The sequence below is a fragment of the Pituophis catenifer genome, unplaced genomic scaffold (assembly GCF_029215685.1).
Source record: "Pituophis catenifer annectens isolate HBS135680 unplaced genomic scaffold, rPitCat1.0.hap2 SCAF_7, whole genome shotgun sequence".
Lineage (NCBI taxonomy): Eukaryota > Metazoa > Chordata > Lepidosauria > Squamata > Colubridae > Pituophis > Pituophis catenifer.
In genome coordinates this window covers 76,180,523-76,194,762 of record NW_027256887.1, presented here as the reverse complement: position 1 = coordinate 76,194,762, position 14,240 = coordinate 76,180,523, and the positions used below count along the sequence as shown (strand labels likewise).

General features: G+C 40.1%; 1 protein-coding gene across 2 annotated transcripts in view; it reads right to left on the bottom strand.

The window, feature by feature from the left end:
* ERC1 (ELKS/RAB6-interacting/CAST family member 1) overlaps positions 1-3,552 on the bottom strand; it is a 148,774-nt gene extending 145,222 nt beyond the window's left edge. For both annotated transcript variants that reach the window (XM_070946610.1, XM_070946613.1), the window contains exon 1: positions 2,797-3,552. In XM_070946610.1, coding sequence (XP_070802711.1) covers positions 2,797-3,465 — 669 coding nt within the window. In that variant the 5' untranslated portion in view covers positions 3,466-3,552. The remainder of the gene's footprint in view (positions 1-2,796) is intronic.
* Positions 3,553-14,240: the final 10,688 nt, after the last annotated feature.

The window sequence follows — 14,240 nt, the reverse complement described above, 5'->3', positions numbered from 1 at the left end:
CGCATCTGGCCTGCGAGTTTGACACCCCTGATCTAACTCATCTAATGTTTCTAGCATATTTAAACATTAACTCTTTATACTAAAATTTCCAAACCAGGCATGTTGAATTACAACTTCAATAATTCACAGCCTACATGTTCAACATTGACAACACTGATTAGAAACAATGAAAACTGTCTTCAATTCATTTTAGGGCAGTGATTGATTCAAGACTGCTTAACACTACTTTACACTACTACTTTCAGCAATAAATGTGGTTTGAGCTCAGCTAAAAATATCCAAATAAACCATAATTGAAAGTCTATGTGGGGATATTTCTTTAAAGTAAATTTCATTATTCAGATCTTCAGTATAAAGGGCAGAAATCACTAGATGCAAGTGGTATAGAGGGTGTAAAACAATTCAATTAGACATGAACTGGCAAATTAGGACACCAAGCTTACACATGTCATTATATATTTCACCATGCTTTTAAATAACACCCTTCCTTTTTGGCCATTGTTCCACAAGCCCATCATTATAGTGGTAATTATAGTGGGATTTAAATGAACAATTAGAAAGGGTGTGCAGAATTATATAGAAAAGCCACTGTAACTTCTGCTGTTGAATATTATTTGGCTGACCAAAAAGCCATAGCTTTTCATGCATTTTTAAATTAAAAAGAAATATCTTATACTTTTAGATAAGAGGATCATTCATTCAAAATTGTCAGAATTAAAACTCCTGACAGTTTATATCATAAAAACGTAATAAAAACTTAACACCCAATTGCTTTCATTCCATATACAAATAGCTTACCTTAAGACAATAAGCATAGTTGTGACATTTATTCCCGATTCCTTTTAGAACAGCTCTATTTTAAATAGTTTCCTGAAGTGAGCAATGAGGACTCTAGCTCAATTTCCAGATTAAAACTATCCCATAATATGGGATCCGCAGCCAAAAAACTGCTTGAAAGTCTTGCCGTTCTTCATTTTAACCTTCTTTAGGGGCCATTAAGGAAAGCTCTCCACTGTTACCTAATAAAAATTCTAAAAGCCGTAAATAAATTCTTAAAAAAACCCTCCATTCTGTATGAATATTTTTGGATGTTACAAACACAAGCAAGCATGATTCTAATGATGCATATAGTCCCTGACCATAATGGAGCCTGCCCATCAGCGCCATAATTTGTGAGGGTCGTAAAGAAGGCTGGTCACATGACCAAAATGAGCCTTGGTGGCGCAGCAGACTAAAGTGCTGTTAAATAGCACCAGCTGCCTGCAATTACTGCAAGTTCAAATCTCACCAGGCTCAAGGTTGACTCAGCCTTCCATCCTTTCGAGGTAGGTAAAATGAGGACCCGGATTGTGGGGGCAATAAGCTGACTTTGCATAAAAAAAAAAGAACACTGCTTAGGGGAGGCCAAAAGCCCTACTAAGCAGGTATATACAAAAGTATGAAGGCTAATGCTTAACACATTGTAAGGCGCCCTGAGTCTCCGGAGAAGGGCGGCATATAAATCGAACCAATAAATAAATAAATAAAACCCGACTTTAGACCATTTTTGCAACAGTCATTAAGAAAATTACAGCAGTCATTAAGTGAATCCATGGTTGTTAAGGAAATGTCATGGTCATTAAAGCGAATCAATGGCTCCCTATGGGAGCGGTTTTGCTGAAAACATGAAGTACCAGTTTTTGGCAAAATTGTCTCAAAGTGCAGTCATGTGATTGGGAGATGCTGCAAACAGCCATGAATGTAGACCCAACTGCCAAAGGCTCAAGGTGAAATCACCTGACCAGAAGCAGCAGGGGTGGGTGGTGGGTGGGGGAACGACATCAGAACTTCAAATCTGGTCACTAAGCCGGTCACAACTACAGCTTGTTCAGTGCCATTTTAAGTTGGAAGGCCACTGAATAAGTGGTCATTAAATGAGGACCACCTGCATTTGTTTTTGCCACTCTTGCAGTTTCCTATCTAATTTGCAGTGTATTCTATCATTGTTGAGGTAGGAATTGGATCTATGCGTATTTGTTCTATGATTCTATCTATCTGTAGCAACCAAATTTTAAACATTTTCAAATTAGGTACTGTTGATTAATTGTGCTTTGAAATTAATAATTACTTAATATTATGAATTACACTGTTTCTGTATTATGCAATGAATTTTGACCTGAAGAAATCAAGAGAATATATTTATACTGCAAGTAGCCCTTGACTTACAACCATTCATTTAGTGACCATTCGAAGTTACAAGGATACTGAAAAATATGATTTATGACCATTTTTCACACTTACAACTATTGCAGCAACCCCATGATCACGTGATCAAAATTCAGATGCTTGGCAATTGGCTCATATTTATCATGGTTCACGGGGTCATGTGATCACCTTTTGCAATCTTCTGACAAACAAAATCAATGAGGAAGCCAGATTCACGTAATGATTGTGTTACTAACTTAACTGTAGGGGATTCACTTGACAACTGGGGCAAGAAAGGCCATAAAATGTGGCAAAACTCACTTTAACAACTGTCTTGGCTAGTAACAGAAAATTTTGGGCTGACTACCTGTGCTTGGGACTTTGAAAATGGGGAAAGAAAGAAGTTGCCCCTAAGTTAAATATTTATCCAGGTAATATAGAAAAAGCTAAGACAGAATCTTTCTTTTTAAAACCAGTCCGATTGGATAAGATGATTATTGTCTTCATGGTGGAATTTCACAGCAATGAATTATTCAAAATCTACCTGCTATCACGACTGCATTTTCCCACACACCCTTTTTTTTTTTCTGCTTAAGTCTTTAGTTTACTAACCTGATTTTCTTCCTGAACCACCCGATACTGTTCTTTCCAAATCGTGATTTTCGATGCTTCGTCTTTCCTCAGGGCCCTCTCTTTCTTCAGCTCAGGACTCCAGAATGTCTTGATGCTGTTCATGGAGGAGCTAAGTTTGCTTTCTTTCACTTCTACGTCCTTCCGCAATATATCATTTTCCCGGAGCACTTCCTTTAGTTGTGTCTGCAGGTCCATTATTGTGTTGTCCCTAGCTTGGCGTAGTGAATGAGGCACTGTAGAAGCCATGCTCACAGGAGGAAGATGATGTTCTCCAAATGCAATAGTATCGCTTGCAACCCCGCTACTGGCAATGTTGGGGCTGCTGCCCATTGCAGTCATCCTAACACCGTAAGGCAAACGACCCCCAGATCGCCCAAGGGTCATGGTGCTTTTAGGTGTGTCCGCGCCCACATTTTCATGTTCACTTAGGTACATAGGGCCTGACGTGGCATAGGCAGCATTTAAGGACTGAATATTTTCCATTGAAAGTGTCTTGCCACTTCCACCTCCAGTACTACCTCCAGAGCTGCCCCCCGTGCTGTTGGTTCGACGGTGGCCCAATCGTGGTGAACGTGGCAGCCTTGGTGAACGCCCAGGGCTCTGGCTACTTGGCTCAATTTTCCCAACTGACCGAGCACTTCCATACATGATTGAATTTCTGATGTAATTTGATTATGACTTGAGATTCTCTGAAATTTTCTTCCTATGGTTCCGTTTAAGGCCGGTTACTTTTATATTAGGTCCAAGCATTCGTTCCTAAAATCATAGTTTTTTGATGTCAATCATCTGAAACAGAAACAGAAACAAAAGTATCAATATCTCATTTCCCACAATCTATTCCATTTTTCAATATGCTTTAAATTTCCTTATATTACTAAGATATATAATACATGGTATGTTTAAATACATGGTGTATTATTTAGGAAAGCAAATTTAATATTTTAAAATTATTTTGAATCTCTTTCAGGAGTATACAGATTTGTAAAATCTGTATATTATATTTGCAAGCTTATCTACTTTTCTTCTCTTTGTCTTTACTCTTGTGCACTGTAACATTTATCAATTAGCTCCTTATGCGCACATATATAAAAATAAAATAGCCCGGATATGAAGACCATGATAAATAAAAGCAGCAGCATAAATGCAATTATCATGCCTTTAAAAATTGTGGTACAAACATTTGTGCTATTTTTTAAGCATCAGTCATCAGATTTTAATGCTGAAATTTAGAATTTTGTTATAAAATTGAAGTAAAAAAAAAATCCATCTATCAGAAAGACTGCTAGAAATATTTCAGACACCATAGTGTAAAACAGACTCAGAAGTGACATATGGCAGTGATGTTTATAAGACACTAAATAAAAGATTTGTTCCTTTTAAAGGATCAAAACATTTAACAGATTAAAAACATCATCTAAACCACAACTACTGCATGGTTAATAGCATTGTGTCACTTATGATATAAGTCACCCGGAATCACTGGTTGAGAGGGGCGGCTACAGAAATCAAATAAATAAAAAATAATGAAATCATTGTTAAGGATAAAAAGCAACAGACTTAGTTCAACGAAAAGCTACTAATCAACTAAATGTATCAGATTATTCAATATATACCGGTATAAAAATGTAATTAAAGTGTGAAAGTGTAGAACAGGGGTGTCAAACTCAAGGGCTGGGGGCTGGATCTGGCCCGCGGGGTGCTTAGATCTGGCCTGTGGGGCCGCCCTGGAAACAGTGAAAGACCGGCCTGTGTTGCATCTGTCAGTAAAAACGGACCCGCGAGGGCCGCACGTGGCCCTCCCGAGCTTGGTTTTCCCAGGCACAGGGTTGCAGGAGGCCATCACAGCTGAAAATGGACCTCACAAGGGCTGCGTGTAGCCCTCCCGGGCTGTGTTTTCGCTGCAGAGGGTTGCAGGATGCTATAGCAACTGGAAAGAGAGCCCAGGAGCCCATTTTCGCTGGCAGACTGCTCGGGCCACCAAAGGCGCCCCTGACACGAGTGACATCGAGTTGGCCATGCCCACCCTGGGCACATCCACCCCATCCCGAGGTTAAACACAACCCTGATGCGGCCCTCAATGAAGTCGAGTTTGATGCCCCTGGTGTAGAAAGTGTAGAATTTCTAATTGGTGAGAAGTTAAAGAAAGAATGTAGAATGGAATTCAGACAGAAGGAGAACTTGAAATAATATATTTAGACTGTCAGAAGGGAAAGAAATGATGTGCAGAACATTTTGATTCAAACTGCTTTGAATAGCTCTATTTGAATCAAAATGTTTGCATATCCCTGAGGGACATTTGGAGTACAAGAGAATATGGAAAGCAAAAATAATGGCACTGGTTGCAATTACTCATTACAATTTGGTAAATTGACTTTGGCAGGCAAGATATAGGAATATGTTATACTGAACTTGAAAGTAACACTTAGTCTTAACCAGAGTGGATAAAAATCAATGATTTTTTTTAAAAAATAAAAAAAAATCAGATTTATTTATTTAAATCGGATTTTTTTGATTTTTATCGAATTTATTTTAATAAAAAACTTTTGGGGTAAAAATCTATCGTAAGATAGTTTTCTATTTAAGATACATAAATAATTTAGTTTATTCAGCATGAAATGGAGCTTAGTTATGTAGCATGAGGCTGTATATTCTGCAACACTGGGACTATCGGTGAGTCAACAGTGGGTCAAAGGAGTAGCAGAGATGACAGTTGCTCTTTAAAAATTATGATTTAAATTGAGTTGATTTAAATCAAGCCTTTTTACTAGTGATTTAAATCATGATTTAAATTGTGATTTAAATCAACTCGATTAAATCAAATCCAACACTGCCTTCTCCAGTTACCGAATTCTGAAAAGAACTATCTGTTGTTTCTATGTGTTTGCAGAAAATTAGCATGAGGAAAATGATTTCTATATACTGGTCTGCTTCATACAGATGAGCAAGGTGTAATAATATCAGTAAATATCTTCATCTATAGTAGGAATGAAAATCAGAGATTCCTCAACCGTGTAGAACAGAGCAGATTCTGTACATGATTATGTGAGAGTAGATGTTACCTGCTCAACTTAATATATAATTTCATAATTTCTTCATACAGTAGCCCAAATAAAAAAAAAATCTGAATCTAAACTGGCAGAGTAAGACAGAATATCAGTAACATAATATCTAAGACTATTGGAATTACTCAGTATTATTAAAAGGTCCCATTCTGAGGTTATAATGAAGATTGTTCTCATTATTCAAATAGTCCGTGTGTCCTCCTTCTCAATTACAGATAGATCCCTATTTCTTTCCACTTTGGATAAGCTGCACTGTATCACCTCTCTAGATGGGGATTCATGCTTGAAGTCAGTGCTGGAAAACAGACCCTGACTTTAACTCTCGGGAGCTGGGATTTGTTTGTTCTCAGGATCTGCACAAAAATACTTAATTATACAGTTTGTCAAGGCACATTCAAATTAGAGTTGTCACGGAGGCATTTTTGTTTCTCACTCACTAGTTAAAAAAATAGAATTGCTGTGGGTGGAGAAGCCAAGATTGTTTGATGTAATAGGATGAGCTAAAAGCACATCTATGCAAAGCAAGAGCCAGATAAAAACACAGTGAGAAGAGCAGGAAAGAGACACAAACTATGTGCAAATAGTTCATGGAGAAACAGACAAAGTAAAGGTAACACAGATTACCCTAAATCTTATTACAGAACTATTTAGTATGAGGCAATTCAGTGTCATTTATTCTAACATGAAGCAACAACATAAGCAAGTATGCTCTCATCACTGAATAGATACTAAAGATTATGACCTACAAATGAAAACAGCAATTCTATAATGCTGTTGTTGTTGTATTTATTTGCCCTTCATTTTTATTAATGGTATTTTGGAACTGATTTATGTTAAAGTGGGGATGAAATATCCATTAAAACAGCAAGAAAATGTAATATTTTTATCAGAGTTTTCATAATTATATTGTGTCATATAAGGTACAAGTCAGGCAAAAGTGAAAAAGTATAAACAGGCTTTATACCTCTTCTGAATCATATTCAGGTTCTGATCATCAACACCTTGTGAAACCATTTCCATTAAACTACTGATACACAATAATTGTATATACAATGTATAGAAATAGAAATCCATAAGGCAAGAAATAGGAAAAAAAATCTTAGGTCAAGATTCAGAAATGATCAGGAGTACTCGGGTAAAATCTTGACATTGGTTGCCAAGTCAGCTAATTATTTTTATTCATCTAGCTTACGGATGTCAAATTCGCCGCGTCACTTTACACTTTCCTCATTAGCGGAGCTGGGGTGGGCGTGGTTTGCGCATGACGCATCTGGCCTGCGGGCCACCAGTTTGACACCCCTTATCTAGCTTATGAAGTGACAGCACCAGAATTACACTACATTAAATTGACCCGCCATTTCTATATTGACTTCTCCAGTTTTCTGTATGGATTTCTCAAGATCACTTACTCTACTACTGATTAAAAGAAGTTGCTCATAATGTTACACAAGCATACCAATTGTTACTATATTAAAAAAGCAAGCCTGCATGAAATTTTTTCTTTGAATCTCCCTTTGAAAGAAAGGGAGCAGAAGCAGGCTTTTAAAAAGAACCATTATGATTATAGAATATTCAACTGGTATAAAATTCTGATTATGCAGCAAAAGATACACTCCTGACAGAGCCACTGATACTATCAGTAATGTGGTATAATGAGAACCAAAACCCATCCACATTCCATTAGGTAATTTCAGACAGATTTTCACAAGAAATGAAGAGACAGCTATCTTCTTTCCCACACTTACAGATAGTCCTTGCGTGAGACGTTGAGTGAGTTTTGCCCCATTTTACAACTTTCTTGACACAGTTGTTAAATGAATCTGGCTTCCCCATTGGTTTTGCACTACAAACAAAATACACTACAAACAAAATATGATAGAACTACAATTCCTCATGAACAAAGAGCAGAAAGCTGCCGATTCCATACTATACGCAATACCATTTATTGTTTCTTGTGTAGCTAAAATGCATTGGATTTCATAAAGTGCAGTGAGTCATTTAATAGAAAGCAGCTACCCCTTGTTCTAAGCAGTGGCTTAAGCAGGGTATATCACATATTAAAGTGTGCTGCTAGAGTAGGAACAAAAAGGTATTAAATTCAGGGTGGCCCTCCTTCCTATTTTGTCTCTGGCCTGAAATATAACAAATGATATCTAAATCAATGTTAAAAGTAGCAAACCACGCCTATTGTTTTCTAGAAGGTAAACTAAAAATAGACATCTCCCTTTTATGAGAGGATCTACTCCATTTAGTCATGCTTTTTTAATAAGAAAACTGTTTGCTCTGCTTTATGGCTAACCAAAAATAGCAAAATCTTATCTGAACAGAGACAAAGGTCTACAATACATAAGTTATTACAAACCAAGTCAAATATGTGAAACAACAAACATCTCTATAAAGCACTTCTAATACCTCTTTTGGATTAATCAAATCAAAACATTCAAATTCATTATTCTGAATTATTTAATTCAAAGTTTAATGGTTGTGTAATTTTGAAAAGTGATTTCGGCGAGTTTTTAAAATGATGTCTACATATGTCAAAGTTAATATCACATTATGCAATAGGAGATGTAAGAGTAATTCTCAACAGATAACTTCTGTATCTATAAGGGTGCTATTTAAATTGACAAAAGGCATCAAGGCATACTTTTCAATCGGATTTTTAAAAGTAGGAAATGACAAGAGTTGTCCAGGTCCCCCACCAACTAACCTATCTCTTTCAGTACCCTTAATCTGTACTTTTTTTAAAAAAAAAAATCACCACTTTAATATCTCATCAACTATTTCAAAGTGCCTATTATTAGTGGAGGAAAGAATAAGTCAAGTACCTGTTAAGTGAGGATAAATCTATAACCCCATCAAATAGCTTAACTGCTTAGGATCTCTGCAAAGGTCCAAAATGATCCAATTGCTCAAGTGATGCACAACTTGTTACCTCAAATCGATCAAACAGATCTCCTTCAGAGATCACAGTGGGCAACATTAACTTCCAAAGAGAACAAACAGAAGAAGGGGCCGGTTTGACATTGATGTGTCAAGATTTTTTTTATATATATATTTTTTAAACTCGAGGCTCTGTGTCAATCATCTGTCAGGATGGGCTAATTATGGGCTGTGGCTCACAGCTTCGTCCTAAAACACTAGTTGTTTTATTTTTAAGGAGGTGGGACTGTGTGTGTATGTATGTATGTGTATATGTATGTATGTATGTATGTGTATATGTATGTATGTATGTATGTATGTATGTATGTTTATATATATGTTTTCTGAGGTTTTCGCGGGTCTTTGGTTATTCGGGTTTTCTCCCGTGTAAAATTGGACACCTCCTGTGTGTGTGTGTGTGTGTGTGTGTGTGTGTGTGTGTGTGTGTGTATAAAATTAGGTTTATATGCCGCCCTATCTCCAACGGACTCAGGGCGGCTCACAACAATAAAACCACAATAATCCATCATGCAAAGTTAAAATGCCTAATTAGATCAAATACTATTAAAAACCCGTAAAAAAACCCCATCAGTCCAGTCCACTATAATTCCACGGATTGTGAAGAAAGGGACCGGGGGTGGGATATGGGGAGGGTGGGGAGGCTCACACGGACAAGCTCTTTCCCGGGCGGGGAGGCTCGGCCACTCAATTCCAAGGCACGGAGCCAGGACGAAGAGCCCTTCTCCCGGCCGAGGGATCCTGGATGCCCAGGCAGGCCTTGAGGGGGGCCACCTTCCTCTTCCCTGAGCCCGGGCTCCGGGAGCCTCACGACCAAGGCGGGCAGGCCCCGCCCAGACCTTCCCTTCCCCACATCATCCCTCCCTCCCCCCCTTACAGGAACCCTCGCCCCACAGCCCAGCTCGATCCCGCTCGGCCGTGGCCCAGAGAGATCTAGGCCGGCTCTCTCCACTCCCCCACCCTCCACCCCAGGCTGCTCCCAAATGGCCTCCCGTTACCTGTCAGCGGCGTCCCGTAGCAAGCAAGCAAGCAAGCCCGCTTCCTCGCCCCGCTGCACCCGAGCAAGCGCCTCTTCTTCACCTCAGCCAGCGGCTCCCCGCCCGCGCCTCCAGCCGCGGAATCAGGCAGGCTCCGCCCACTCTCAACCCCACCCCCGCCGTCGCCGACAGCCCCGCCCGCTGGCGTGTGACGCCCCCCCCCGAGGCTGCCGGCCGAGAGTATGTGTGTGTGTGTGTGAGGGGGGGGCGGAAATCGATCGGCCGGACGGTCAATTGGCGGCACGCGCAGCCCACGCCCTGCCCTCCCCCTTTTCTCGAATGTCGACTCACCTCGGCCCTCCGCTCACCGTAGCGCTTGAACGCCCCACCCATCCATGCCTGCCAATCACGAGAGGCGCGTGGCGCTCTTTTACCCCCCCTTCTTCTCCCTCTCACCTTTAGACCAATAGAAGCTTCCTGCCGAAACGTTCTCCCGCCTTCTCCGAGAAGGCCTGGGCGGCACCCAGACACGTCCCGGATGCCCCCTTTTTCCTATGCCAGTCCTCTTCCAGGCTCCTCCCCCTCCCGGGCGGTCCGGCGCAAGCGCAGTCAGCCCGAGCGGGAAGTTCGTCTGCTTTTTTTTTTTTTAATATTAGGGGAGTCCGAGGTGGCCTCGGGCTTGATTTATCTTTTATCCGGGAGGGTGGTGCCCTTAACAGCTGCCTTGTCCGGAGCGATAAAAGGGGCTCAACGATCTTCCACCTCCTCCTGAGCTGCCTGACAACGCCATTCCGAATTTCTTCCGTCCCTCTGCATTCAAGGAATCCAACTTTCACGTAAGTTAATAAAACATTCGATCTGCTCAGCTAGATAGCAAACAGGCTGACAACAAATAGCCTGACTAGGTGGCTGAGTGGCTAAGACACTGAGCTTGTCGCTCAGAAAGGTCGGCAGTCCGGCGGTTCGAATCCCTAGTACCGCTCTCCTGCGTGAGCAGGGGGTTGGACTAGATGACCTCCAAGATCCCTTTCATCTCTGTTACTGTTACAATTAGTAATAAAGTGGAATATTTGTGGCTCAGGGGTGACATGATGAGGGTGTCCTTGATGCTCTCTGAGCTTGTTTTGTTTTCTTGCAGACGTTTCATTACCCAAACTAGGTAACATCATCAGTGCTAGAAAGAATGTAATATCAACTGACAGCGAAGCTCACGCCTTACTAGTAACGGATGATGTTACCTAGTTTGGGTAATGAAACGTCTGCAAGAAAATAAGGAAGCTCTGAGAGCACCAAGGGCCCCTCAGGCTGATCATAAACTGCTGATCAGGATCAGATAGTAGTATAGCCTTTATTGTCATTGTACATCATTTTTTTTTAAATTTGATTTATATGCCGCCCTTCTCCGGAGACTCAGGGCGGCTTACAATGCACTAAGCAATAGCCTTAATTCTTTTGTATATTTATACAAAGTCAGTTTATTGCCCCACAAACTGGGTCCTCATTTCACCTACCTTAGAAAGGATGGAAGGCTGAGTCAACCTTGAGCCTTGGAGAGATTCGAACCAGCAGTAATTGCAGGCAGCTGTGTTAATAACAGGGTGCTTAGACCACTGTACCATCAAGGCTCTATATATACAATGAAATTGGTTTAGCCTCTCTGGTGCAATCCGTAACAGAAAATACAAATCAACATAAATAGTATAGAGCAGGGGTGGGCAACTGTGGCCCTTTTACAAACAGCTGAAATCCACAGGTTGTAAAAGGGCCACAGGAATTCTGGGAGTTGAAGTCCACAGGTTGTAAAAGGGCCACAGTTGCCTACCCCTGGTATAGAGAATAATCCCTATACAAGTAATTTGGAAAAAAAGACCAGTCATACTTTTCCATATGTGCGTATTGTGATTGTGTTTAAGAATCTGACAGCCCATGGATAGAAGCTGTTTTTTTTTTCTTTCTTTCATCATACATATTTTATGAACAGAGTGTTGACCGTGTCACATCTTATACATCTTATACATAATAATCTATTCTAATCTTCCCATTTTTTCCATATTCATCTCTTTTACATAATCCTTTATCACAAATTAATCATTTTTCACCATATCTTATTATTTCAGCTTCTGCCGTGTTGTTCTCTTTTCAAATCCATTTTACATCACATCTCCGTTTCCAATTTCAGCCATCATATTCTCTTTCCATGTTTTCTTTATCTTATTTTCTTCTTGATACATAAACAATATTACTAATCGCCCTTAATTCCTAATCTCTTACAATAACATCAGTTAATGATCTTATTTCTACATTGCTAGATATATTCCTCAAATTCCCCATCCCACTTTTTTAACATTTCAACTTCATCTCTCAATTTAAATTGTCTTCAAAATTAAACCAAATTGTAGAAGCTGTTTTTAAACCTGTTGGTCCAGCTGGCTATGCTTCGATGTCTTCTGCCCGATGACAGAAGCAAAAAGAGACACTCGCCAATCATCCCTAAGGATCTTCCTTACTCTGCTGAAACAGGGAGACCTGGCGATGTCATCCAGTGGTGTTAGAGGGCAACCGATGGTTTCTTGTGCTGAATTGATCACTCTCTGTAGTGCCTTCCTGTCCGCAGCTGTTAGATCAGGATACCATACTGCAGGGCTGGGCAATTATGGCCCTTTTATAAACTGTGGACTTCAACTCCCAGAATTCCTGAGCCAGCATGTTGGCTCAGGAATTCTGGGAGTTGAAGTCCACAGTTCATAAAAGGGCCATAATTGCCCAGCCCTGCCATACTGTTATAGAGTAGGTGAGGACACTTCCTATCATAGACCGATAGAAAGAAGTCATCAGCCGTTGTTCCACCTGATTTTTCCACAGGACTCTAAGGAAATGAAGTCTCTGTTGAGCCTTACTAACCACTAAGGACATGTTGTTTTTCCAGATCTGGCTAGAGTTGGGAGATCTAGATCTAGAGATGGTTAGAATGGGAGACCACTAGGAAATCCTCCCCCCCCCCTCCCCGGGGAGGGTGAGGGAGGAATTATCATGGATTGGAAAGTCAAAAATAATTATGGAAAAAGACAACTACAAGTAGTCCTCGAAGTACGACCACCATTGAGCCCAGAATTTGTGCAGTTAAGTGAGACATTTGTTTTGGGTGAGTTTTGCCCCATTTTACAACCATTTTTCTTGCCACGGTTGCTAAGTGAATCGCTGCAGTTGATAGGTTAGCAACCTGTTTGTTTAGTGAATCTAGCTTTCCCCCCATTGACTTTGCTGGTCAGAAGTTTGCAAAAGGGGATCAGATGACCTTGGGAAACAGCGACGGTCATAAGTGTGAACCAGTTGCCAAATATCTGAATTTTGATCACACGATCATGGGGATGCTACAAAGGTTGTGTGAAAAATGGTGATAAGTCATTTTTTTCAGTGCTGTTGTCACTTTGATTGGTCACTAAATGGACTGTTATAAGTCAAGGGCTACCTGTGCTAACCGCTTCTATAGTGTCAGCAAGAAAACTGTATTATGACCTTTATCCATCTCAATGTAAAAGAGACCACTTTTTTTTTTAACAATCATTATCTCTGCTTCCTTTCCAAGCATTTACCCTAAATTAGGGCCTTTTAGCTGTTCCTGGTATGATAACACTATTTTATACTGCTTCAAAGACAAATGAAACATATTTACAGAATCTGTGGGGTTGCTAAGAGCTCACACCGATTTGATGGCAGTCAGTTTTATGCAAAAGCAGCTTGACTTGACACTGTATGATAAACATTAATCACTCCCAGCTGGAAGGCCAGACATCTTGCTGAAGAGGAAGTGTGGGACATGTAGTCCAAATGTGATCAAGATGCACCAAGGTGGAAACATCATGCTGAGAAAAGTAATACTATTGGAACTTAACTGCCCAAGTCCTTCAGTAGCAACGTGATGAAAGCAGATTAATTTTCAATTCAGTTAGAATGTATTTGCATCTTTGGGCAAAGCTATTATGGAGAAACAAATTGAAGCATGTTTTGGGAACGCTTGTTTTGCTGAGTTCCAATGAAAACCTTATAATATTATTTTTATAAAGCCTGTGATGCGTAGATGAAGTTCATAGTTATTATAAAGGATAGTCAATCAAACCATATCTTTTTAAAATCAAAGGCATGCCTGTAAAATATATGCAATTCTGATCCATTAAAAAAAACAACTTCTGGGGTGGGAAATTGTTCCTCTTGGAGCGTGTTCTTGATATGAGATGGCTGCATTTCCTTTCCTTTTCTTTCTCATGCCTTTAATTGACTTACTGTTTCTTATCCCTTTTTGTGCATTCTGCATAATGTCGGCTATTCTGGAGGGAAACACCATGACAGAGATATATATCCTGTTTCCCCGAAAATAAGACATCCCCTGATAATAAGCCCAATCAGGCTTTTGAGGGCATGCGCTAAAATAAGCCCCCCCCTGAAA